The sequence below is a fragment of the Labrus mixtus genome, chromosome 21 (assembly GCF_963584025.1).
Source record: "Labrus mixtus chromosome 21, fLabMix1.1, whole genome shotgun sequence".
Taxonomy (NCBI): domain Eukaryota; kingdom Metazoa; phylum Chordata; class Actinopteri; order Labriformes; family Labridae; genus Labrus; species Labrus mixtus.
This window is the reverse complement of record NC_083632.1, coordinates 6,756,291-6,783,971: the sequence shown is the minus strand read 5'-3', so window position 1 is coordinate 6,783,971 and position 27,681 is coordinate 6,756,291. Positions and strand designations below refer to the sequence as shown.

General features: G+C 39.7%; 1 protein-coding gene across 2 annotated transcripts; it reads right to left on the bottom strand.

The window, feature by feature from the left end:
• Positions 1–27,681, bottom strand: LOC132955177 (melanopsin-A-like). Of its 2 annotated transcripts, XM_061027928.1 has the most exons (11): positions 27,240–27,681; positions 20,205–20,341; positions 19,949–20,082; positions 16,393–16,596; positions 12,000–12,171; positions 11,440–11,601; positions 9,728–9,835; positions 7,795–7,966; positions 7,489–7,677; positions 3,193–3,264; positions 1–743 (listed from the first exon to the last, which is right to left on the bottom strand). In XM_061027928.1, exons 1-11 carry the CDS (start codon positions 27,360–27,362, stop codon positions 546–548), a joined length of 1,671 nt encoding a protein of 556 aa, XP_060883911.1. In that variant the 5' UTR covers positions 27,363–27,681; the 3' UTR covers positions 1–545. The 2 variants fall into 2 exon arrangements, with proteins under 2 accessions (XP_060883911.1, XP_060883912.1); XM_061027929.1 differs by lacking the exon at positions 3,193–3,264 and having other exon boundaries at positions 27,240–27,680.

The following is a 27,681-nucleotide window of genomic DNA, read 5'->3' as shown; positions in this document are numbered from 1 at the left end:
TTGCATGTTAAGGCACAGCTCAGTTTCTTGTTCTGATGACACGTGTGAAATTCTCAAGAACTCATGAACCCGGCGATCTTACCTTAAAGGTGCCAATACCTGCAGGACTATCATCTTCATTTGTGTTGTTCAAAGTGCCGATGACAATCTTTGTTAGCATATATGACCAAAACATTTTTCAGCTGAAAATATTGTGAACGTTTTTTTAGTTGAACCGAAATTTAAATAAAAATCAAAACGATACCCAACTCTACAGAGAGAACATTTCACATTTTGTTTTTTTTTAGGCTAATTTATGGCCTCCAGCTCCGGGGGTTAACCATCTTCAACCTCCATGAATGTAAAACACATTTAAATATTGCACATTCACACTCAAAAACTCCCTCTCTGTTGTGCAAATCGATGTAAGTGCATGCTCTGGTTTTGAGTTTCAATCACTAGCAAAACTGCATGCTGGTACAGAAAAGTCCAACGCACGCAAACACATTCACACACTCACACTCTTCAAGGATTACACACTTGCGTTGCACTTTTGTCCGAACTGTTCATGGTAATACTGTTGTCTCCAGCCTGGCTATGTCCAGTGGCTCTCTGGCAACTGGGCTGTAAGATTTGGTCGATTTGAGACTGCCATGAAAACCTGGAGGACTATGCAGTAAGGACGGACTGGAAATGGAGGCGACAATGACTGATGACGTCTTACACTTAGTCCTGGGCCCCAACTCCTCCATCACATTATCCACCTGTGTAGGTGGGAAGAGAGAGAGAGAGATGTTTAGTTACTGAGACTTGACCGACACTTTTCCAGTACGTGCCTGCACTTGTGAAAGTGAAATTCAGAGAGTCATAGGTTAAAGGGAGAGAATTACGTTTTATCAACGTTGCTTTGATTTGGATCGATACGCCTCTCTTCCACTTAAATTGCCAGCACCACATGAAACAGTCACAGCTGATCAAAAGCATTGATTTATGTTACTGATGAATGGCTCTCCACAGGGAAAGCCATTCATTCTGGTGGGACTGTATCACACGCTTGAAGACCTGAGATCAATAGTTCTGCACCAAAAGAGCTACCAGAGCAAGTCCATTTTTTAAGGATAATCTAATTTCTGTTTTTCTATTTGTAAGAAACTGGTCTTGACAAAAAAAAGTTACTGCGAAAATACAAAAAAAAGAAATACACTTGATAAAGAATAAAATAAGATCTTTTTTTTAGGTGTAACTTGCATCCACTTATTTTTTTCCTGCTACTGTAGCCATGTTACATTATTTGTCTTGTGTCACTTCTGCATCCCTACTGACTGCTAAGGCCCCGGGTCTACCTAACGTTTTTGTTCTAAGGGCCAGCATCTTTTTTCAATTGTTTTTAGTGAACAGAAAGTGTTTGTAGTTTTCCTGCCTGCAGACGCTAAGAGGGCGTTTCTGCACTAAGGACGCTGAGCCCTGAAAATGCTGAACTGCATTGATTTTAAAGAAAAAAGGGAAAAAACAGCTGCCCTAGAACTGTAACCAGGAACACATCTTATCTTAGCTCAGCATTAAGACTTCTGTCAGGGAAACAGTGATGTCTTGTGTATTTCCAGTTAACTACAAACTAACTTTTAAGGTGTACTTATTTGAGGTTTTACCCATAAACATGTTGGATGTGAATAAACTCTTGGCTTATGTATATCATTACTGCGGGTGCTTTTTTGACCTGTAACATCTATTGGAACAGTGTTGCATTAATCACTTAAGTTTGAAATATTTTTGCCCAATCTAATCATTTGGAGATCAGACTTTCTTCCATGAAAGAAAAAGAAAAACATGTTCAAGGTTATTTCATCACTTATTTAATAAATAGAAGCCAAAACTGTTAAATAACTGTTTCACATCACATAATGTCTTTGTGATCTCTATTTAAAACTGTGTTTTGGGAACTCGGGTGTTTCTGCAGCAGAACAGTCTTTTGGTTAAAGATTTCCGTGTGAAACAGTGAATCAGTCTTTACATCACTTCTTGTGTTGGAGTGGAGAGAATCCACAACAGATAAAACAATCACTTTGTTTGAGAAAAGAACGTCTGAGTGGGAAAGCATGAGCAGGATATGCCAGGTAAAAGCTTCAATAAGTTTCTGATTTTGTACAAGGTTTGATATATATTTATGTAAGAGCAGCACAAAATGAATGTAAAGTGACTGGATGTAAAACTTGGATTGGACTGACTAGAATGGGCAGTAAAAAAGAGATATGCCAAACATTTCACATTCCTTTATATTCATTTAAAACAGCTGGTTCAGCTTCAGAGTCTGTTAATTTAGGCTTTCTTAAATACTGAGGAGTCACTGGACAGTGTTGTACAATAGCTGATATGCCCCTTTAAAAAGGCCTTAGACATGTAAGACAGAAAGGATGTAAAGGTTGGTCAAATGTTTTATCTAGGGCTGTCAAATGATTAAAATATTTTATCATGAATTGCAATAGTTAATTGTAATGAAACGCATTTTAATCACGTTTGAAATTCTACTTTTTTTCGCATTTAAAAACAGTTTTGCTTGGATTTTATTTTGAATATTCGTACTGTCTATAAAATGAAGGTACTTTACTTCCTGTTTGACTACAAACCTACATCTGTACAGCAATTTGGTCAGCTGTTGCTGTTTTTAAATGTGCTTCATAAATAAATGTGACTTGACGTGACTACATTTCTTTTGAAATTAAAAAAGGTACTTTCAGTACGCTAGATCAAAGCTCATGACATTAACTTAACTACGGAAAAAGGACCTCGGTACGGTTCGATAACTTAATGTAAACAGCTAAAGAGGACGATAAAATGTCAAGGTGGATATTACTTGTGATTTTTTCTTTTTTAAATTATAGTTGATAATTTTAGAAATAAATTGAAAACTGTGTAAAATCCTTGCCAACTCGTGACACAGTGAGCTCGGATTTGTTGAATGCTATCGTTAGCTATTACTCAGCGGTTGTTGCTAATGACTTGTGATGTTATTTGACTATAAAATATGATCAGCTGCTCATCAATCAAGGCGCTGATATGATGATCTATCCCACTGTCTATGTTTATTCAAAGGTTTCTGCTACAAAGAATATGGTTGTTAGTGGTGACAACAAAAAAATGTGCAAAAAAAGCTAAACAAAAACAGACGCCACATGTACTACACAAATGGAGAGGTGGACTTTTGGTGTCTCTTACAGTAGCTGGCAGATGACTGGTCGGCTGTAGACTGAAGTCCGACATGGAGATGTCTTCAGGCTCTGTCAGAGTCTGAACAGTGCGCACACAAACACAGCCACTTAGTGTTCGTTATATTCAAAAGATCTTTTGTTCTGAGTCTCTGAGAAACATTCCTGCTGAATACAAATCTAAGGTTGGATTAGAGTTTGAACTCAAAGTAATGAAGCACTGGTTTTAAAAAGTATGTCAGATGATTTACAGAATGATGTACCAACAGGATTAGCATTAGCACTGGAAATTGGGGGCAACTTAAAAGCTGTGGTTTTCTTGAAAACCTGTAGTGTTATAAAACATATAGAGAATTCATTTTTAAAGGAAAAGTTTGTGGATGGAAAGTGAATGTCCCTGTGTTGTTGAGAGTTGGAGGAGTAGAGCAAAACAGATCTCAGGTCTGTCTGTTATTTATGAAGCTACATGCCACAGTGGGCTAGCTTTGCATTAATACTGAAGATATCGGCCTACAGCTATACTCTTGCTTTGTCCACAGGAATAAATCCCTCCACCAGCAACTCAAGAGCTGAAATATTTTTTGTCAGTGTGATGTTGCTAGGCAACGTACTGAGACCACTGGAACTCTCGTTGTAAACAGAGTCTAGCACACGGCTCCCAAACAATCAGAACTTTTGCCAATAATTTTAAGCAAACAAGACATAACATCTAATTTGGGAGTTTAAAAGGTGCTCATAGATTGACTTTATTTCCTGTTTACATATCTAAGTGTGTGTACATACAGTATGCTGAGCTTAAGCTTAGCATTTAGCTATGCTAGTCAGCATTCGCCTGCAGCTTCAGCGTACAGACATCTTACACCATTATATCTCTCTTATGTAGGCCATGAGATCAAAGTTATAGTTTGAGCTCAAAGTCAAACACTTTGCGTCCAGAAGTCTTACGTAAGAGAAGTACCTTAGTCATCGTAACCAAGATATGTAAATAAAAAATTCTGTCAAAAATTGATTACTTTAAATTATTTTGAAACACAAAACTGTAAAAAAAGGAATATAAAAAATGTGTGTCTAGCAAAGTAATACCCAATGGTTAAAGACAAAAGTAACAGTGTCTATCTTCTGCTCTGTGCAGAGATTGAAGCAGATGGAGGTCAAAGACTTCTGAACAATCAGCTGTCTTCGTCTGCCTTCAAGTCTGCCTTGAAACGTGGAGTCGCGTCATGCAAACTGTGGATTAAGACTGAAACACCCAGATTATTGGATTAGTCTTTCGGCCCTCTGTAATGGAGTCCTCTGTGAACCCAACCTGCATGCCAGTGTCCCTGTATGTGTGTGTGTATGTGTGTGTGTGTGTGTGTGTGTGTGTGTGTGTGTGTGTGTGTGTGTTTGCATTGATGTGCATACATGAGGATTGCTTGTGTTTTTTTTTTTTTTATGTGAACTAAGATGATTACAGAAAAACGGAAATGCTCCATATCCGATGCCCCACATTGAGTTTGTGGTTCATTGGTCAGACTGCATCAAGCACCAATATGTGTGGACGTTTGTCATGATCTACCGTCTTTCCTAACGACTACTTGCAGAGTTTATGCCAAATTATAAAACATTTTACAAAGATGAGCAAACTGGCCACAATTGTGTACATGTATAGTTCACGATTCAACATTATAATATAGAAGTTTAAGTCTAAAGAATCTCTAGAAGTGATGAGTCAAAAGGTCAACCTTTGACTTTTTTTTTCTCTTGGAGATGTTTCACCTCAAAGGCTTTGGGTGCGTTCGAATTGTCCCTCCAATCTCCTTTCACTATCCACTTTACCTTAACCCCGCGAAAACGTCATGAGGTCAAGGAAAGGTGTTAGGAGAATTCATAAAGGACTTAGGGAAAGGCGATCTCGTTGCTCTGACAATCCGACCACATTTCCACTAGGCGACGTCATTAAATGCGACGGGCCGGCGGAGGTTAATGACGTGGGTCTGCCGTGTTGAAACTACAATGTTCCGAAAATGGACTACAGAAAGCACATCTAAAAAACTTTCCCCTGTGTCTTCTTACCGGTGAAATAATCCTAATCACCACAAGGTTGGGATTGAAATAAAAGAAATATAGACTACCAGGCTACGAGTAAGAAAAGTGAAACCATCCGCTTCCTGTCCACTCAGAAATCAACATCAACATAAGTATGATTGGATGAAATTAATTGTTACATTAATGCAAGATATAACCTACACATAATATTTTAAACATACACATGTACAACTGCACAAAGCATTCTTAAGTGAATGAAATATGTTCAATAAAACATCATCTGGATAAAAATGCCTCTTATCTTTTATCCCTTACTTGATCTGTGTCACTTTACGATCATCGTTAATGTTCGTGAACGGTCGGATGCGCGACTCGCTTTAAATGTTGCGGCCGCAAGGAATTGTGGGGCGGCATATCTCATCTCCTTTCGTAAAGGATGGTCCAGTGTATCCTATGCTAAAGGAGGTTATAAAGGAAGCATTGACCCACCTTTCCTTAGCTTTTAGAGAATTCGAACGGCTCTTATCATGGCCGCCACTTAAATGCTTCCGGGGGTTAAGGTAAAGTGGACTGTGAAAGGAGATAGGAGGGACAATTCGAACGCACCCTTTGTCAGTTCTGACCAAATGGCGGAGGGTTAAAGGCAGTCAACCTCGGAAAGGTCATTCGCTCCCTGAAAAGCAAAGAGGTCAAAGGAGGGTTGTCAGTCCACCTGGTTGGCATGTTAGAATCTGGAAGTGTGTCAGGACGGCATATGTGGGTCTGCTTGAGCTCAAAAAGAGTTTGTTTGTAAGAAATGTTGTTTGTCCACATTTGAGGACAAAAAGGATTACTGTAGTCTTGATCTAAATGCGAGGGGGGGGGGGGACAGTAGGCCGTCTCAGGAGTTGTGAAAGAGCTCATGTATGGGTCAAACAGCCTTTCTTGAAAGACATTCTTTGTGTTGCACTTTACATGAAAAGTGGTGCACATCGGCAGGCACATGTCCATGTAAACCTTCAATGAAAACTTGAGCCTTAGTGAGAAATAAAGAGGCTCTTTGGAGAAAGACTTGAAGGTCCTTTGGGTCATTTCCTGATCTTTCTAAGTCTACGTATTCTTTATTCTGCATGAAGTAGTTTTTCAATTCATGTAACACACATTTCTGCAAAGCTTCTACCCTATAACATTTAAAAATGTATTTTACTACATTACTTTATGTTTGAATATTTGTTTGCCAATATTTACATTCCTTTTATTTAATACCCAAGATTGCTTTTTCTATATTTACTCCCACCTTACATGTTTATTCTGTTGTTTTTTTTTTTTTTGCTTTATCGGACGAAGTCTACACATCCTAACCAAATGACTAAAAAAATGTTTGCAATCCATAAGAGCTTCTCTGCTAGTCGAACTACTGTACGTACTTGTGCGTGTGTGCAAAGTAATGCAATGAACAAATGTTATTTGAACAGTTTTCTTAGCTTGTCAGACTGCCGTCACCATACGGATATAAGTCTGGAAGATGTGAGTAAAATGTTATAATGGTGAATGTCTAAAGTCATAGTGTGTCCCTCTGTGAGCGATGAAAGCTCTTTCACCCGTCATAGAGACAGTTTTTTGACTGACTTAGTTATAATGTCTATAAAATCTTTGAAAGAATACTTTAGTTGGTGTTGTGAGCACTCCGCGTTTCTGCACTTATGGCCTTTAAGTGAAGGATTATTAGATGGTTATGTTATTCCGGTCTGGAGGATTGCAGCGGCCTTTACAAAACAATTTGAATTCAACTTTGTCTGTCAACTGCAAATAATCCTAAAAACAAAACAGCGACTCTTTAAAGGTAAGTCTTATCCAGAGTCTAAATCAACAGGGATACTGAATACTTGGATCACAAAATCAAACCATACTGCGACAAGGGACCAAAACATCATGATCTAACCAGATCGTATGCTGAAGAATGCTCCATCTGACATGACCTCATGAAGTTATGTGCCAGTAAATACTGAACATAAACATGACGTCTGTGCACTCTGACTTCGAAACAACATGAGCTCACCACTCAAAGGATTGGATTACGATTAGATTTGGCATTATGCCACAACAGGAGCCAAATCCCCCCATCTAAACCCAGTTTGAGAGCTAAAAGTCAAAGTCTCTCGGTGTGGTGACGCCTTTCTGACACTTAAAGTAGAAAAGTTATAAATGTATCAGTTTCACCTTCAGTTTGAGTAACACTAGTGCATATCAAAGTGTGTAGGTAACACTTTGTTGACATGATCCAGGCACCAACACTCACTGTGATGTGCGAGATGAGACGTATGCCCGGGTCAGGGAGGTTGTGGCCACTTCTCTCAAAGTCTCCCGTGTGGTGACCTCTCACTTTTGACCTCTGGCTGGAATGGCGCACCTGTTTGGCATCAGCAGACAGCTGACGACTGACGGCCGTCCGAGACGAGCACTCGTCCTCCGTGTCTGAGAAGTGAGCCTGAGAAAAAAAAAAAAAAAAAAACAAACAGCAAAAATCAGCAACTTGTAATTTAGAGTATTTATCAATGGAGGTGTAAGACAAAGACATACCATATTATATATGAGATAAACTCACTGATTCGCTCTCAGACAGGGACGAGTTGCGGGGCTTGCTGGCGCCTTTGCTCTCTGATTGGCTAGTGAGGGTTGATCGGCGGGTGGACTGGAAGCTGCTGCTGCTGAAGCGGTCTCTGCCCGTCATGCACAGTAATACTGCGAGATAAGGAACGTATCTGCTGATCGCCGACCTGAGGGAGAGAAAAACATATTCAAATCGTTAATTAAACACATTTCATTTGATCAAAGATTGGGGCCAAGTGAACGGGGCCAATTTCACCTTCTTCATCAAGGTTTCAAAAGAAGAACATTTAAATTCTGTTAACACATGAAAGTGGGTGATACAGAGGAAATGTCCTCAGCTGATTTATAGCTGTGAATTAAAGGGATAGTCTGGGGTTGATGTGATGTGGTACGATGTACTTATCAATAGATACACATTAAATAGTAGCACAGAGAGAGTTTCTACATGGAAGCTCACATGAAACAAAATACATGTAACTGAACCAACACATATAACACTTATGTATTTACTGCAGGCGTAAAGGAAACTGTACCTTCTTAAAATACTGAAACTAAAAGGTGTTTGGTACATCTGCTACAATGTATTATATTGTCTTTAAACTGTACATGTTGTCTACTATGTATCAGATTTTCTATTCTATTTCATTCTATTTAACACAATTCTATTTTATTCTATTAATATTTTCTTCTATTATATTCCATAATTTGTAATCCTTTTCTATTCTACTGTATTTTCTTCTATCGTATCCTACCTTTTTCTACTCCATTATATTCTACTCTACTCTACACTTCTTTCTGTTCTACTGTATTGTTTTGTGATTTATTCTCTTCTTTTTGTTTTTCTTGTTCAAAGCTCATGTGAACACTTTTTATTAGATTATTAAAAATAAACTTTAATTAGATGTTACGTCTCTTAATGAGTAACAAAAGCAAATGAGACAATCAGCTGAAAGTTTGACAATTTTTGCATCCTTATAATTAATGCTTGAAAACTTTGCTTAAGGCAAAGTGTCAGAAGTGATGAACAGCATGCCACAGGAAAAGCCTTTTTTTTACATTTTACACATTGAATATAAAAAAAAAGTGTACAGGACAAAATCAGCAAAGACATCACAGGTACCACTTTGTCCACAGGGGGCGCCATCATCAACACAAATTGGAATTTCATCATAGGGTCTTTAATTTTCTCAGATTGTTGATTTATTTTTGTGTCAGTATTTGTTCTGAAAAGTGGAATTCATTGATTCATCACCGGACTGTGAAAAAATGGCTGCTTTAATCATGGAAAGGTGCCGACGACAAGAAGGAGTCAAACAAACATTTCTGTTGAAAGTTCATAAACATGAACTTCTTGGTGTCTACTGTGATAACACAACACTGCTATAATACTGCTGATCAGAAAATACAGATATCAGATGATTTGGAACCTGTAAAAAATTTATAGAATATTGGCCACCCAAACACAAATACAAACCTAGAAACTCAGAGAAAACAGAGTCCACATCAAGCAGAGTACACGGCAAAGCACTGCCAAGAATTGGACACAGACTGGGACCGAAATAAAATTCACTATTTACTCGGGGAGAAAACTCGATTTGCATTGGAAGCAGAAAAATATGTCAGAGCATGACAGAGCCTGAGGTAAAACACATGAAACTCCACGAGATACTTTTCAAATCTGCCTCCTGTTTCTGATTTAAAAGGTTTTTCTTCTCTGGTTTTTACCATTGACGTCGCATTTGATGGTTGACTAACTTAGACTCGTTTTTTTATTGAATTATTTGGGATTTTTATTTATTCATCTTCAAAATATTCTGTGTTGTTAAGTAAAGTAGATATAGTGGAGAGAGAGAGAACATGTAAACATATAGAAAGGTGTTTCGATGGTTTTCCACACAATAAATTCATCCCTTAAAGATGCATCTTACCTGTATTTGGGATGTGTTATAGCGTATATGATGGGGTTGTAAATCGCAGATGCTTTCGCGATCACAGCAGGAACAGAGTTCATATATGGAGTCAACAGGTCGGCGTACCTGAGGGGAGACAGAGGAGAGATAAGAGCAGGGACAGATGTCAGCAAGAGGAGGAAAAAAGGAGAGAGGGAAATGAGACACATTCACCATTAAAGTTAATTAAGCAGCCATTCACATTTTTAATAACAAGTGAACAATTACATCAATTCAGGTCAAATATGATACCTACTTAAAAGAACTTCAAGGTCCATTAATTAAGGAAATGATAAATTATAAAAAATAAATCATTCTTTACTCTGAGCTTTCGTTTTAGAGGCCCAGTTTTTAATATATTTTAAGTTACTCATGTCTCAATATATATATATATATATATATATATATATATATAATGGAAATATAGTAACTCCTTTTTACCAGATTAACTGCTATGAAGTCGACCACATGAGGTCAATAGATGAAAGAGAGTCATAGGGACAATGACTCAAAGACAAGCTGCTGTAAATCTTTTTAAATTCAAAGGTGCATTTTAAATTACTTCAAAAATATGACGTTCAAAACGTTCACATTTTCTCCTCTTGAAATCTATGTAGCTAACTTTTTTAGCGAACAGTTTTCTTTTCACATCAAGCAGATGCTGAGTTATGATGATGAAGTATTTTTTAGGCAACCTGATGAATGTAAGTCCAGAATTCCTTCTCTTTTAGGTATTTATATGGCCTCTACATTCTCCAGAACTCATATTGCTTCAGACATATTTCAAATTGTTAACAAGTTTTTTTTATTTATTTTTTTATTATATTGTTTTTGTGCTTCAGCCTTTATTTAGACAGGACAGTGGATAGAGCAGGAAATCGGGAGAGAGTGGCGATGGACATGCAGACTTGAACCAGGGCTGCCCGCTTGGAGAACTTTTAGTCTCTGTACATGTGTCGCGACTTTACCGCTAGGCCATCAGCATTCACCAGCTTTTTTCTGACTTTGTCTGTCTGCAGTAATGTTTTCTCTTAAATCAGCTGCCGGCTATTGCTGAAAATAAGGCTGTAAAAGCGGTGACAGTGAAGTAAAACTGTTTTCATCCACAGAGGTAAACAATGACGTTAAAAATGTCTAAATGTTCCTTAAAAAGAGGAGGGAAGAGGTAAGTCAGTTCATGAATACATATGAGCCCTCTTATACAACACAATGTCACACTTTTTTCACATTCTGATTTCCATCAGAAGGTGTCAGTTAGAGCTGCTTTAGAGACTCTGTTTCCTTCAGAGAGCAGAGATTTCACTGCCCGATCTGACTGAAGAACCATTTCCTCTAAATGTGACTGAATTAGGATTCATTTGTCACCCACCAAGCAGCCGGAGTAACATTCAAGTTGCAGAGCCTTAAAGCTTCTTTGACAAAAATGTTTTTAATCCTCAAGGTATTTCCAGATCGAACACAAAGTAAATGTTTGTGTTGCTTTAGAATGGAAAAACACTGCTGCCTGGTTTTGAATAGGTTGATACATGGACTGTGGCAGCTTTAATAACACATAGCTGTCAGTACTGTGCTGCCACAAATATAGTGCTAAGCCAGTTTTCAGATCATACCGAGATCTTTTGACGTCACTAGACTTTAAGAAAATATGTTTTAAGCAGTCGTGGACAAAGCACACACACATACACACCTACCCGGCGAATGCAGTGAGGGCAGCACAGGAGTAAGGGGCCCAGGAGACGACAAACAGCAGGATGACGATGAGTGCGATCTTGGCCATTTTCCACTCACTCCTCATCTTATTGGCTCTCTTTGCCGAGTCTCTGGTCCCGTTGCAGGTGATCTTTGTTATCGCCCTGTCAGAAGCAGTCATTCATCAAAGTAATGAAACTTTTCTTTTTTTTTTTTTTTTGCTTTTCAAATTTTCCATTTCAAGATCTTTTTTTTTCCTCTTATTATCGTAATTGTCTGGTCAGGTAAATTGACTCAGAAATATGCTGTGATTGTGCGCTGACACACTTTTCTCATCACCTGTATTGGCAGCCCGCCTGTACAGACAATATTAACGTTCAGGTCGAGCGCAACATCAGTGGAAATCAATAGAAGAAACCAGACACATCATTAATCAACAAGACATCCATTTCAAAACACACACACTCACACACCGGAGTGTATGTTGTTAAAGTGAGTAAGATAGGAGCATGATTTAACATTGACTGCATGTGTGTGTGTGTGTGTGGGTGCATGTACCCACCGAGTTGTGTGTCGGATGGCTCTGAAGATGCAGCAGTAGCTGAAGATGATGATGGAGAGGGGTATAAAGAAGACAAAGGTAAAGAGCAGCATGGTGTAGGAGCGGACAGAAGGGGTGAACGTCATGTAGTCCCAGGAGCAGGACGTCATCAGACCCTCTGGGACGTAGGCACCTGTGGAGAACATAAACACGTCAAGAGGTCGTTTCCCAGAAAATCTGATAAATCCTTTTTCAGTCAGTTTCTGTGTTGTATAGTGTATGTGCTTCTTCTCTATGTGAGAGGCCTTGAACTCCCTGCATCTTCACAATAGCCTTCAGGCACGGTTACTTTTCACAATGTATTCAAACAACACTTGTGGATTTACTCTGGCTGCTCTATTGATGATCCGCTAGTACCCTCCTCCCTACTGCGTTATCCGTTATGTAAGTGAACAAACAACATGGTTGTCTTGGCCAACTTGGCGCTGGCCAAGACAAATTGGCATTAGTTAAAGGAACAAGTTCAGTTATACCTTTCCAGTGCCAGCACAACGCTGAAACCAATTGTTGAGATATGTCTGGCAATGGGGTGACTAAGATTCTATCCAATGATATAACATTCAACAAAGAAGCCAAGTTATTAAAGGAAAGAGTTCATTGTTGAACTACATATAGCATTGGACAATGGACAAGAGTTGGAAATTATAACAATAGCTATAAACTCTCTGTGGAGCACATCAGTTTCATGATTTGTATTGAAATTATGCTCAATTGCATTGACTCTATTAGATAAATAAATCCACTGATAAAACGAAAATGTCTATCAAAGCGACACTCTGTTATGTGTCATTATTACAGTATTATTGTTATTCTGTTATATGCCGTTTCTGGTTTTATGAAGCAAAAAAGAAATAACAAAGTGGCCCGAAATGCAAAATCCATATAAGGGTAGAAGATGAGGCTTTCCCCCCTGTTGTTTCTACTATAAAATAGTCAAACCTGTTGCATTGGGAATGCCCACCTTGACTACATCCTGCATTTCATACAAAGTAAATAAAGGAATTACACACCCAGAAACACAAAAACATAAAGAAACATGAATAAGTGTTCACCTACAATTTTAAAGAAACCTACAATACACATATACACAGACACACTTGTAATATAGCTGCAGACCTTGAAAAAAAAAAAATCACAGTCTCTCCTTCAGTCACATTCAGTCATGGAAGGAAGCCATAAGTCAGTTTTATTGCATGTTGTGTTAAGTTGTTGTGGCAGTAGGGGCTCCAAACCCCAAGGGATTTTCTGTTAGAAAACAGCAACAGGGTCAACAGAGATAATAGACCAGCAACAGGAGTTAACAGTGTCTGTGTTGGTTCGGCTCGAATAAATATACAAAATGTAAACCTTTGAAACAATTTGTCTATACAGTAAATTGAAAGTGGAAGGAAATCATCTGTTTTGCAAGATTGGTATAGGAAAATAAACACATAATTAGATAAACAAAATAATAGAAGATAATGCCAATAAAATGGCCCAAAAAATCTAAAGAATATCTAAATACTTCACATATCATAAAATTATATCACGAAAACAAAGGTAAGAAACACATTTACATACAATTTGGTTGCAGTGCTTGCACAGTATGTATACTGTAGTATGTATGAATTCATTTGTTTTAAATTGGCTGAATTGGTTGTATGCTTTTATATAGGACTTTTTATGTTTTTTGTCCAGTTTCCCAAAGGAGTGCCGCAGGGCTCCATACTTGGTCCTCTCATGTTCTCTGTCTACATCCTGCCACATGGGAACATTTTCACAAATTGCAAAAATACCTAGTGTTTTGCCCACTGGTCTTCCCATAATTTACGTCTTGTTTGGACAGATAACTTATGGTCTCAGTTTTGAGAACAAATAGTGGTTTCCTGTTATTTGTGTTAACAGCTCTGGTGTTTGCCCTCTGTAAGGCCTATGTTAGGTCATGTAGAGCGGCAGCTAATGAAAATGACAAGCTGTGACCCTGACAGCAGTTCATCAGGATGTGAAAGAAATAGATGTTAGAAGGCCAGTAGTTGGATAAATACATGCTTGGAATGACTTCTTTAGGACACTATTAAAGGGATATTACAATTAATGTATTGAAAATGATTATTTTGTTAGATAAAAAACCTTTTAGTTTAAAATGTCTCAAATACCAATTCAAACCACTTGCCTGCGAGCCTTCAACAAAAAATCTTATTTTATAGACAGAATTTACAACCAGTGCATAACTGTTAATCCATTATAAACACACAAGAGCCTTTCCATAATTTACCTTATACTAAAACAATTAAACGTACTCGACAGAGAAGCTGGTAGTATTAGGCTACAGGCATTAATTAAATTTCAATTTTTAAAGAAGGATCAAGTATCATCCAATCAGAGATGCTTAAACAATATACTTTCTTCAGGAGCTGTAGTCACAAACAAACATTAGGAACTGCTGAGTTTAACACACTGTTTAGTACACACAGACACATACACACACAACTAGGTTGCTAGGAAACAGAGTGGTTGTGCTGTCCCTCTAGATAAGTGTTGCTTACCTCTCTGAGCGTCATTCTGGGAGTCCGCAATACTCTGCGCTTGGTTAAACATTCTCACGTTTTATTATATCTAGTGCCACTTTAACCAGTATAGTAAGCCCCTCTGCTCCAGTATGACCACCCCTCCAACCAATCCCACTGTAACCAGTCCGCCTCTCTGTCCAACTTATCAGAATCTTCACACAATTTACATTAAAGGAGGCACTTCATTAACAAGTGAGTCATGGATGGGTTATAGATGGGGGTCTTTTAACGGTGGTTTGTACTTGAGTCTCTGTGCCTGTATACGTTGTATTGTTTGAACTGGTTGCAACACAATTCTCCCAAAAATGGCAATGAAGTTGAAGTTAAAGTCATAGTTGCATGTAAAAAACTAGAAAGACAAAAAGCCAGCCTAACTGAAGATTCAAGTTCATAAGTATAACAACTCACAAAGACAGATGAAAGGGTATTACAAACGAGAAAGAAAGTATAGAAGACAAAGTGACCATTTGAGCCACATGTGAAATTAAACAAAAAATGTTAAAATTACCACTTGGGATCCACTGTGAGCATATAGGCATTTAGCAAGTCAAGTCCAAGCATGCAACTGTTTTTAATGCAACATCTTTGGTGTGCATGTATTGAGTCATTAGTGTGCTTCTGGTGGTGCATTAAAACAGTAATGCAGCCTTTAATGCGAGGTCAAATAAATAATAGTGCTGTCCTGTAACCCCACTCCTAATAGAAAGAGCTTTCATTTAATTAATTGTACTAACAGTAAAGAAGATAATGTTGTCCACAAGAAGCTCTGCTAATGTGGTGAAATATAGGTGAGACATTTATCTCACTTTAAGAGTGTATAAATGGACATTAGTGCTCAATTAAGAGGAATGATGTAACCCTATCATATTGCAAGAAATATCAATTAAAAGTATCATCACATTTCAGCTCTTTTTTTAAGGCACAGAGGCAATACAGTCCACATAAGAGTGTAATTAAAACAAAAGAATATTAGTATTTTATAAAACCCACCACCCACTCCCCTCACTGGATGACAACTTTGCATCTAATTATATATTCTTACACGGACTGGTGTAATAAAAATTGAGCCACCTGTTTTTTTTTTCTAGTCTGCAAATGTTTTTTTCTATTTAAATGAGAAGCAACAATGTAATTGGCAATGAAGGTTTCAAAATGTTCAAACAACACTGTGAAGCCTGCCTCTGTTGGCCCAGCAACAGTGGTGTCCTGAGGTTTAGCAGAAATTGGTGCATGGTGACAGATGAAGAGAGGAATCAAAGCACGAGGAATGAACCGCAAAAACTTTTTTGTTTTTGAGAGAAATTTGCCCACCGGTAAAGCTGAAGTTAGCAATGCATCTAACAAGGAGTGTGAGCAAAGTAGGCTTAGCAGTCTGTGTGTAGTGAAGTAATGGATCTACCCCTTGTATCCAGTTTTTATGTTACTGGACCAACCAATCGAACTTTGAGTATTTAAATGACATCTGATTGGTCAAATCCACAAGAACTAGAGCTGGCCACAACATACACTGTATATCACTGAGAACACAAAGCAAGCAGTCAACAACCGCATCAGATTTTGTTAAGCTGTTGTATTGTCAGCTTCACGTAAGAATAACGTGATCTGCCTTCTGAGCCAAGTCGTAAATGTATTTGTCACATTTACAAAACAGAAAAGTTCTAGATGACATAGTACTTTCAGCGGGAAGTTGACATGCTGACACTTTAAAAAGTTTTTAAAAAGGTACAGTACTAAGAGAGAGCTCAACAGACTAACACCCTCAGAGGAATCACCCTGATCGATGATGACTCTTAAGTTGTACTCACTCCAGCCAAAGAAGGGGGGCAGGCTCCAGCCCATGGAGTAGACCCAGGCCGCAGCTACAATGCTCAGGGCTTTCCTTCGGGACATCGCCCCCAGCGAGGCCAGAGGTCTGGTGATCACCACGTACCGGTCCACTGCAATCACCATCAGTGTCATCATACTGCAGATACCAAACAGAGCTCCGCAGAAGGCATACAGCTCACAACCTGGAGGAGGAGAGGACAAACTTTAGCCAACACTGGAAACATTTCGCGCTAAAAGATTATCTTTATTCTATGGTAAAATGTCTGTTTTGTCAGCTTTATTGTATTTTGTGTATGTTACGTTAGCTAGAAAACATCAGATACAAACATACTTTATATTTGCCTTTTAAAACCTTCAGTAATGGCACAAAACTTTTACTGTTTTGGTTCCATCTCACAGCTCCCAGAGCATAGTTTCTGGCTACAACAAGCAGCTGTTTGGAAAATTGAATAAAACCCAGTATGCCTTACACCATACAGTAAAAGCACACAGCTAGCAGCTAGCTGGTAAACAGATTGATGCCTTTAGTTTAAGATATTGAAATTTCCTTCAGCAGTTGGTGGAACCCAAACGAAAAGAAAAGGAGCTTATAGAGTGAAAGAGAATGATAGTTGGGAATTGAGACTTGCTGTACATCTCCAAATTTTATATTTTCAATATTAATGTAATAGGATGATATTAAAATGTCCTTCAAATTTTTGTATTTCATTGAAACAAAGCCCGTTTGGATTGATTTAAGTGGAAGGATGTTGGGAAAGACAACAGTGGAGGAAAGACAGAGAAACAGGAGAAGCAGAGGGAATGGAAAAAAGATGCGATAGGATAGTATAGAATTGGTGGGAATTGGAGGTGAAAGAAAGGGGAAATTAGGTCAGGTTTATGGGAAGAGGAGCTCAGTAGGAAGGATGAGTCAGGGTGTCAGGTGAAACAAGAAACAGAATGATAAAAAAAGATGGATGGAAGGGTGATTGGAGACCAAATACGTTGTTACCAGGGGGAAGGATAGAGAAAGTGTGGCATGTGCGAACAGCATTTAGAGCTTAAATAATTAATAGATGTAGAACTTACAGTAAATAACCGTAATATGCTGACATACTGTGCATGATTTCTTGCTACAGCGTTGACAAGACATCTAACAGGCCTCTTATTGTTCCATAGCGTCCATACAGCTTATAATTACATTAAACTTATCCATAATGTATGAAGAAATCTACACACACACACATACGAACACACACACACACACACACACACACACACACAAACCAAATACAAACACTCAATCATTCCCTTATCAGCGCCTGTCCCTTCAGGCTCAGAGTGTGTGATTACCACCAACCTGTCACACAGCATGTAATCACCGTGCCAAGTCATCACATCTCAGCACAAGACAAAATCTGAATTGTGTCCCTGGCGTGAAGAAACCCAAACAAATACCGCTCAGGTAATTGAACGTATATCACAATGGCTGTCTAAAGTGTGGAAAAGTTACTGCAGATAATGAAGTCCAGATCGGCTCCAAAAGGACAGCAGACGTTCTCCAGAGAGGAACTATATTCTAAGATCAAGATAACAGGCATATGTAAAACATCTCAGGGGTCATTTCATTTGATATTACAATCATTTTTAGCAAATCTTGGAAAAATCTGAACTTACAGAATTACATGATATAACCACCTCTTCACATTGAATGATGTCACAGAGGCAGTGTTTTTAAACTTCATGCCACCACCTCTGAAACAATGCCATTACAAAGAGCACTTTTGAGAGGAAACCTTCACAACAAGTGGTTAAGTTAGTGAGAGGGTTACAGTTTGGTTAGGTTTTGGCACAAATATTAAATAATAAAGTAAAAAAAAAAAAAAGATGGTGGTTTGGGTCAAAATAAGTACATTTGTTGAGTTGCGTACAATTGGGACTTGCATAATATTATATAATGCATGTGATTAAAGCCAACATTGACTTTGGGTTCAATTCAAGAGTAGAGCTCAGGTCTCCTCAGAATGCTTTTTTTTTTAACTCCCTAATGCCCCCAACTGCCACCAGAATGGTTTTTTACAGTTTTAAAACTATGTTACATGACTTTCTAACAGATTCCTGTGTACGCCACGACAAATGATCCCATTAAATCTTCATTTTAAATCGTTTCAATGGTACTGACATGCACTTCAAACACATTTCATACAATAAGTACTGGTCATTTCACATATTTCTGTAAGACAACATTTTCTTGAAAACACTTTTAATTACTGTACATATAAATTTGAGTTGGTTCTGAATTCATCTTTACCTCAAAGCTACCTACCTTAAATTATATTTTGTAGTGAGTCATGCTTATTTACCATATATGAATTTTCCTTATTTGTCTGGTCTTAACTGATTTTGTTATCCTCTGTAACGATTCACATTTTGCTAAACTGAATGGTTTTACCAATTATGTTCAGGAAGCATTGGAGAGCACTTGGGGTTCACATCACATATTAATATTCTAAATTCTCTCCTGCTTGAATGTCCCTATTTACAGATAAAAAAAAAAAACATCCCATTAAAGATGCTAAGGATGTGCTCACTGCATTTCAGTGGGGATGAAAGACACATTAATGCAGCTCTCAGTGTAAAAAATAAATCCACTTTTGGCCTCTTAATTACATAGAAATGATCCTTTGGGGGCAATGGACGGGTTGTGCCAAGTTTATATCCAATAATTGCAGAGGTTGCTCCCTCCTGAGCAACAGACTGACAGATTATCCTACTTAAACATGCTAACGTTAGCCTCCCTAGAGCCACACTATTGGTAAGAAGTGCCATCATTTACAGGTGCAGGGGGGGTTGAGTTGTAAAGAGCAGGTTGAATAGAACACAATTAAAGGTTCAGTTGGCTTTTGCTTTGTTGTTTCTATAGCCACTATTTATCCTTGAACCCTCTTGTTAACTTCTGTCTCTCTGTTTCTTCTGAAAAGGACAGGCAGAAGAAAGAAGAAATGTTTTCTAAGTGGTTTGAAGGGATAAAAGTGAGAGTCCTCTAGCTGTAACCACCATTGAGAATTGAGCTCCAGATTTGACAGCGATTGGCTGTCTTCATCAAGGTCAGGACAACTCCTGAAGGAAAACACCACGCTCCGACTATCAGTGTTTGATCAGTGGAGTGTGGAGCCTCCTATACCTCCTCCTCTATCTTGGCTCCCAGCAGGTTGTTTAAAAAACAACAGAGTGCAACATCTCCCGCCAAATGCACTCACGTAAAACACAGCTGTGACATGCATCCTAGCTTTGTTCTGCGTGATCGATGGGGTTCGGATACTGCACAGTAAGCCTTTGGTGCTGCTTTTTACGCTGTAGCAGAGAGGGATGATAGAGGACGGCAGCCCTGTGTGTGCAGAATCTTAACTGAACTGTAGGTCACACTTAGCAGGGGAGGGACACATTTCAGGTGCCTGCTGAATCTGAAGTGTGCATGCATGAATGTTAAAGATGTGTTTGGATGCACACTGAAGACGGTGTGTAAAAAAGTAAACATGTGTGTGCATGTGTTACCTTTTTTCCCAAAGATCCAGCGCTTGTGCATGCTGGTGATGAAGAAGATGGGTGTCTGAGTAAGACACATGAAAAAGTCTGTGACAGCCAGGTTAATGATGAAAATGTTGGATGGCGTTCGCAAGCTCCGGCTCCTGCAGATAAACAGAAAAAAAAAACACAAACAGCTGTTGAAATAATAATATCAACGTTAGAAAATAAATGATCCCTTTAGATTTCGCGTGTTGCTGAACAAGTCCTTTCCTTACAAACGTACCTGCAGAAAGCATACATGACCAGGAAGTTTCCCAGCATGCCTGTGATGCCCACAAACAGGATGACAACCCCGATGGTGTAGTGGGCGTGGTCTGGGACGTCTACTGTTGGAAACGGGTGGTTTGGGACCAGCGCAGCCTTTGCAACATGAAACACAAACTAGGATGTAAATGTCATCAGGAATGATGCTTATTTGACTGCAGGGTTTATTCTCATGGCTGTGAGGGTAAGGTGTGTAAAAATGATATGTGCAAGGGCAGCTGTGGTGGCAGACCCACCAAGCAATGGCAAACCTGCTACAACAAATCAACTGTGTGAAAACGGTTAAGTTGATTGAATGGGTCGAGTCAGGCGGCTTGGTTGGAATAAACCTGCAGCCACAGCAGCAGTTTCATGGATCACTTAATAGGCACTGGAAGGTATGGAGAGTAACTCAACCCAGAAATAAAATTAAAGGGAGATGGAAACTTAAAAAAAGAAAAAAAAAAATGCTCGTTATTTGTTATCACTGAACTCAACCTTGAAAACCGAAATTAAAAATGGTGAATCATTCCAGAGCACATTGCTGCCACCAGGACAAAATAAAAGTAGCTTAGTCTTTAAAGACAGCCTTTGTAAATCCTTGAGCTGGGCATTATGGCCTTTGCCAATTGACCCTATTTGGACAAGAAGGTAAAACCGTGCTGTGCAAACACAACATTATTAAAGTTACTACGTCTTTGAACCATGGCTTACTGGCTAGTTTGTTGACTACAAAAATTCCCACAAAAACCTATTTGAGGGTGGTATGCAGGGGTGGATTCAGGGGTGCACGCCGGCCCTGGCCACCCTATTGGCTATTGGCAAAATCCTTAACTAAAATGGGCAATTTGCCTGGTCAAAGCCAGCTTATCTTTAAATGAACGATGTGGGCAATGTTGCAACAGGCTGCTTGTTGCTGTCTTTGCATTTTAATTTGGTACGTTTACTTTTGTAAGGTTAAAGTAGATATGATTAATGGAGTTACAAAGGGTAAATAAAAGGTGTTCTGTTCATTTGTGTGTGCACAGAAACACACAACCTTGCACACCTTAGTCAAAAGTGCCATCTGCAAAAAAAACAACACACTCACATTCGTGTTTTGCTAATGGTTATTTAAATGTATAAAGATGGTTTTTATTTTGGATCTGTTTAAAAAGGATAAGGCACTCATGATTTCCCAAGGCCCGATGCAACAGAAAGAAACAACAAGTGTACATACAACGTGATGATGCAAAGGACAGAAGCCTTAGCTTGCTGATGCAAAAATAAATAATTCTCTAGCAATGAAAGGTTTTAGCTTTGATCTGAAAACATCAACAATGTATCGGAGCTGTCCACTAGAGGCCCAAAAGAGTAAGGGAACTCGTGCAGAATTTCAAGGGATGAAATCCTGGAAATTGTAAGTCAAATCATAATGTAACTCTCAAAGCGTCACGCCGAGTTTTGGCAATTCCAGGATTTCACTCAACATTAGCATTTAGCTTCTGAGAAGTGGCTGCACCTCGGAGCACAAAGCTCCACTGAAAAATTCCTCTCAGAAATAATGACACACTCTCCTGCTTTTACACTTTCCTTTTGTCTCTCTCTGTGTTTTCTTTCCAGTGCCCACACGCACATGAAAACACACACTCGCAGCAACACACACCCACTCACCAGGACTATACTTCCACTAAGCTTCCGCGGGCGCCCGACACACACATCTCCTTTTATTAATCCTGGCTGCTGCATTTAAGCGCCTGTGTCATGTATGTGCGTGTATTTGAGAGTGTCTGCTTTACACACATGCGCTTCAGTGTCCAACATCTGTCTCCACAGTCCTACTTTTCTGCAGAGTCATATATACTGGGGTCACTGAAGGGAGGAATAGTGGAAAGTGATGGAGTGGTTATGTAAGTAAATGAAAAGAAAGGTCATGGGGAGGTGTTACTGAAATGAGGGAAAAGTGCACCGAGTGAAGGTGATATGCAGATGTGGCGTGTGCTTGTGTGTGTGAGTGTGTGTGTGTGTGTGTAATGTAAACACACTTGGATCCAGTCTGACGCCGTCATGTCTTATGTGGTGGTGGATCACGCTCAAGCTCTCTCTACTTTGCCCGCCTTCTTTTGTTCCCCCGATCCCATATTTACTCCCTCCTTCACGTCTGCTCCCTAAATCACTCGAACACTCCTTTCCTTCCTTCCTCTCTCATTTCCTCTGTCTCTCCCTGGTCCAGCCGCTCAAGGGCCAGATTAATACCGATCGCAAGGGGAGGAGAAAGGCGAGAGGGTCACAGTCTCCTCATCACCTCTACTGTCTCTGTGTGTGTTTGTGGATTTTAAGATGGAGAAAGTGGGTGGTAATATCTGCCTATACTATCTGTCTGCGAGCACGCACTGAAGCCACAGTTGCCAGCAATTCTGGGTATTCCTTTGTAAGTAGAGAGCAAGTGTAATGAATGTAAATGGTCTTGTGGCAGTCTAATACACAGCAATTAAGAACAGGCAAAGACCAATAAATTGAGAGCGGAAGAAGATAAAGATTAGGGAGAGAGAAGAGAGTGAGAGACGTAGTGTGATGGGAGAGTTAAACGTCCATGTTGAGGAATTTAATCTGAGCTAAACGTGCATGTAAGCAGAAACAGCCATGCACACTCGTGGTTGAACCCTTACAAGCACATGCGCTGCCGACAATAATAACAATGCGCTAATCTAATAAAAATGCCTTAATTACTTCTAGTGACAGGATTATCATGTTCTATTATCAGTGCAAAGATTCAGTTACAGAAGAAAAAAAAGCATGTTCACTAGGATCTGGTCAGTGCATCGTCTGGTGTCATGGTACAACAACACAGAGCCATACAGCTATGTGAGGGAATTAAAAAAAGGTACTGCAAAAAGCATATCTGCATCAACATTAAACACTCTGTAAATACATTATTAATGCACAGTTTTAAAAAAAAAATCAAATGCAAATCCAGAAAACAAATGCAACAGAGAAACGCCGATCATCAACTCCAAAGTACTCCACGCCTGTAGGGGGCGCTGAGTGGAGCTGCTTCATTTTTCGATGAAAAACGTCACAATAACTCCACTCAACTTTGTCCTCTGATATTGGAATAACTGGATCATATGTGGAGAATGGCTGCAAATGGGAAGATAGTGTTTACTGAAGTCTGGGCAGCTGTTAAATGTAGCTGCTGTTTGACAGTTAGCTCACTTAGCCATGCAGCTAGTGTTACTTTAAGCCTCTTCTGACTGCCTTGGGAGCTGTGAGAACCGGCCAAGTGTTAGTGTTTACTCAGGAAAGAGCAGCCAGAAGGACAGAATAATAAGGCTCGTGGCAGGGCAGGACTCAAGCGGGAAAGACGGTGGAGTTTGACTCACAGGGGAGTCATGTTGACTTTACAGTATCCATGAGAAAAACATCACTACCCATATTCCCTGCCATTGATATGCTGTAGCTTATTGGCACAAACTGTTTGTGTGTGTGTGTGGCTGTGCTTGTTGTCCAGATGGGCATTTCATTGAAAATTACTTTTAGAAAGTCACTGGCAGTTATTCAAAGGGAATTCAAATATTCACAGAGGCTGGGATTTCTCATATATACTTTGTTTGATAGCTTGATGCTAACACATGATGGAAATTGCCATTAACCGGCTAAAAGATTTAGTATCACGGTCACTGCTCTTTCAACTCAAGTAACCATCTATTTTACTTGACAATCTTAAGTCAAACCACAGACTGTATACACATTTGAATTGTTTTCTAAGTTTAGAGATGCTGAGTTACTTCCTTAGCACCTCTACAGTCTGTAACCTGAAACAAATGCTTTCTTCTTCCCTCCTGATTTAATGGCGGTTAGCAAACAGCTTTCAGATGCGCTTCAGCTGGCAGTAATTCCACAACACTAGTAGATTTTTTCTAAATTCATGTCATTGGAATATTCCAAAATCACGACCCATCCCTAGTTTGTTGGGCACGACCACGTCTCCCCCCACTGTCCTCCCTGCCACTCAGATCCTGTTCATTAAATATTTTCTTTAACGGTCCCATATTATGCTTTTTCAGGTTTTATATGCTCTTTAGTGTGTTTTCCAAGTGTCCTGTGCATGTTTAGGCACATCTATGTGCAAAAATTCCGCGGAAACGCGGCTTCTCCTACCTCCTCCTGTTAGCTTTAGCATTAGCTGCACGTAACGCTCGGTTCTAGCCCCCCTCGATAAAAATGTGTCAGTCCGACGTCATTGTCAGTGTGAGATCACTGATCTAATCCCATTGGCTCGTTGTGGCAAGCCCTGCAGCTCATGTTGAAATTTCCGAGACGCGTGCTGAGCAACTGACCAATAACGACAGAGCGGATCGGCAGACCAATCAGAGCAGACTTGTCCCACGTGGGGTCTAACAGTGTGGGCTCAACAGAGCGTAGCTGACGGACTCAGAGCGTAGAGGGAGCAAGGAGGAGCAGTACATGAAAACAGACACTTTTTTCAGACTTTAGCTATTGTGAACGTACAAAAGTAGGTACACAGATTAAATATACAAACCCCAAAAAGGGCATAATATGGGCTCTTTAAAATACAGATTGTACCTAAATTTGATCCACTTAGCGCCCCCTACAGGCCTGGGGAGCTTCCATTGTGATGACTGGATAGGCGGTGCTGTTCTGTTGCATTTGCTTTCTAAATTGGTTTTGGACTTTGCATGGTCTGGTTTGCAGCATAGATGCTGTTAATGCATTTTCTCATCTATTCATTTTAATTTAGCAACTTTTTTATGAACTGCTATGGGATGGGGTTGCACTGTGTTATGGGATTGGTTTAAAACAGAGAAACTCATGACCACATAGAGTGTTCATGAGTTCACACTGAGTTTTCATTTTTTACGTGTCAGTCTGTTTGGCACAACTGAACCCTCTCGATCCTGCATGTTTTTCAGTATTTGATTGAATTCACTTCATACCAGATGCTACTGTAAAAAGTAAATTTAAAAAAATGATCACTACTGTGTCTTTCATCAGTCGTCATGAGCCTTAACACACAGCTGAAGTGAACACATGCCCACTCATTCAGCTAAATGTCACCAGCGAGTCCTTTATCAGTCCGTCAATAAGTTTCCAGGTAATTGGTTCTCAGCAACTACAGAATAAAACTAATTCATTTAGCAGCTATACACTCTAATCAACTGCCGAACACACACGCGCACACACACACACACACACACACACACACACACACACACACACACACACACACACTCGTACATACACTCTCTCTTTCACTCACAGACACAAATGTATGCATGCAGACAATCAGACTCAGTTAACATTCATCCAGAGATTGCAGATTTGAAATGAAATGACGAAAGAAAAAGCAACAAAGAGTACAAAAAAAGAGATCCATCTGGGGAGAAACGTAGAAAGTTCTGAAATGAAAACCACACTTTTTCACGGAGTATAGGGTCCCATCTGTGTGGGCAGAAGCTGCCCTCGGGCCCTGCTTCGGTATCAGCTTCCCAGGACTCCCACCATGAAGGCCAGACCACAAAAGCTGTCGAGACCAAAGCCTGCTGGTCTCAACTTCAAAGTCCAAACTGAACCCTTCACACTTTCTGAACTGCATTCACTATGACCGTGCAGCCATGTGTTTCTGAGTACGTCCCTCAAAACAGCTGTATCTGACCCTAAAGTGTCTGGACTCCTGGGGCAAAGTGAAAGCACGGTTACCTCTTTTTCATGCTTTCTATTTTACGCACAGTGCAGAGGTGGAGAGAGAGGATTTCACTTAAAGGATGAACTAATATTGCCGTGTGACACAGAGGGAGACAGAGACTGAGAGAGATGGAGTCTGATTCACCGCTGAGTCTTTGTAATGATCACATTCCTCCTGCTGGTGATCACATGCCTCAGAGTTTCCAGGAATAACAATGTGTAAATGAGACTGCATAGAGAGTGTGAGAGACAACATGATTAAACACCTTTAAACCAGCAATACTAATCTGCACACAAAGCAGTTGTTCTATCTTTTTTTTTTTTTTTTGCAATCTTTCTGCAAACAGAAAGATTTTCTCTGTTGGAATTTGAACTGAACTTATCCTGCAGCCTGCAAGTAGAAATGTAATATCAAGACACAAATAGGTCTATGAGAGGACCTATAGGATCAGAATAAAATGGCATAACTTACTGTTTCACAATGCCAATAAGCTACAGGATATCAAATATCATCAAGGTGTTGATCTCAATGGAGAAAAACAGAAAGTAAAAGAAAATACCCGAGTAAAAGGCAGAAGCAATGGAGAACATCGAGAGTCATGATTAATTTTGGTTTTTTTTAGGAATAATTTTCCCTCGAAAGTAAAGGTTTGACATATTACTTCTGAGCAAAATGTCTATTTACCATAAATGGACAATATGGAATTTCTAGAAAAATGAAAATTAAGTGAGTCCATAAACGTTAATTAGAGCAACAGCAGGTCAATAAAATGATACCTTAACATACAAAATTCCTCTGCGGTGTAACAGAGCAATGATAGGAGACGATATCCATGCACTGACCACAAATACAAAGACATTTGAGCCACAATGCAAGACTTGCATATTTGACGCGCGCACATCTGGCACAAAAAGTCGTGCCATGTAAGGGGACATACCTACACCCACAGCAGCCTTTTATAACTATTCACAAGCAATACTAAAAAGTGAGGAAGCATTAGAGGTACGAGATGTTTACTCTTGCCTTCATTCATGTTTCGGTGCTGAATGAGACGATGGTGCGATTCATTCATTCACAGGAGTTTCCATCACACTCATTCACACCTCACTCCCCCGGCATTTCTTAAAATTTCATGAATGATCTTGAGATGGATAAACAACAAATAAAACGTAAACAGGCAGTGTCTTTCGCCTTCTTTTCCAGATGTTTGAGTTGGGTTTCAGTTGCCCTTGATCGAATCTTTTCGCTTTTACGCATCGCTGCTGCGCTCAGAGGATCACCAGCCACTCCGAGAGACATTTCCCCCTCAAAAATGCCAGAAAGACTTACAGCTGTAGCTACCGGAGACAGCTCCATGAGCCGGTGTGAACTGATGGAGCTGATGTTCCACGGTGCCCGGGCAGTCGGGTCCAATGTGGGGATCCCCGGTCCAATCAGCAGCCTAGAATCCATCCCCGAGCCACAGAGGTTAATGAGGAGTGCGTGAGAGACGCGGTCAGGAGAGGTGTAGAGTCTTTATGATACGGTTTACTAGTACTAGTGGGCCGTCATCATCTCCTCCCTGCTACTCAGAACACTCTCACTGAGAACGGGAGACAGGACTACTGTTGCAGCTGTGGAGGGGAGGGAAAGAAGTCCTCTCTCTCTCCTTGCCTTTCGTCCAATCCGTGCTCCGGGGATGCCTCTGTGTGTCAGTCGGCCTGTGCGTGCGCGCACATACAGATGGATTTTTTTTTCTTCAGTTTAACTTCAAGGAATCAACACTTCCTTA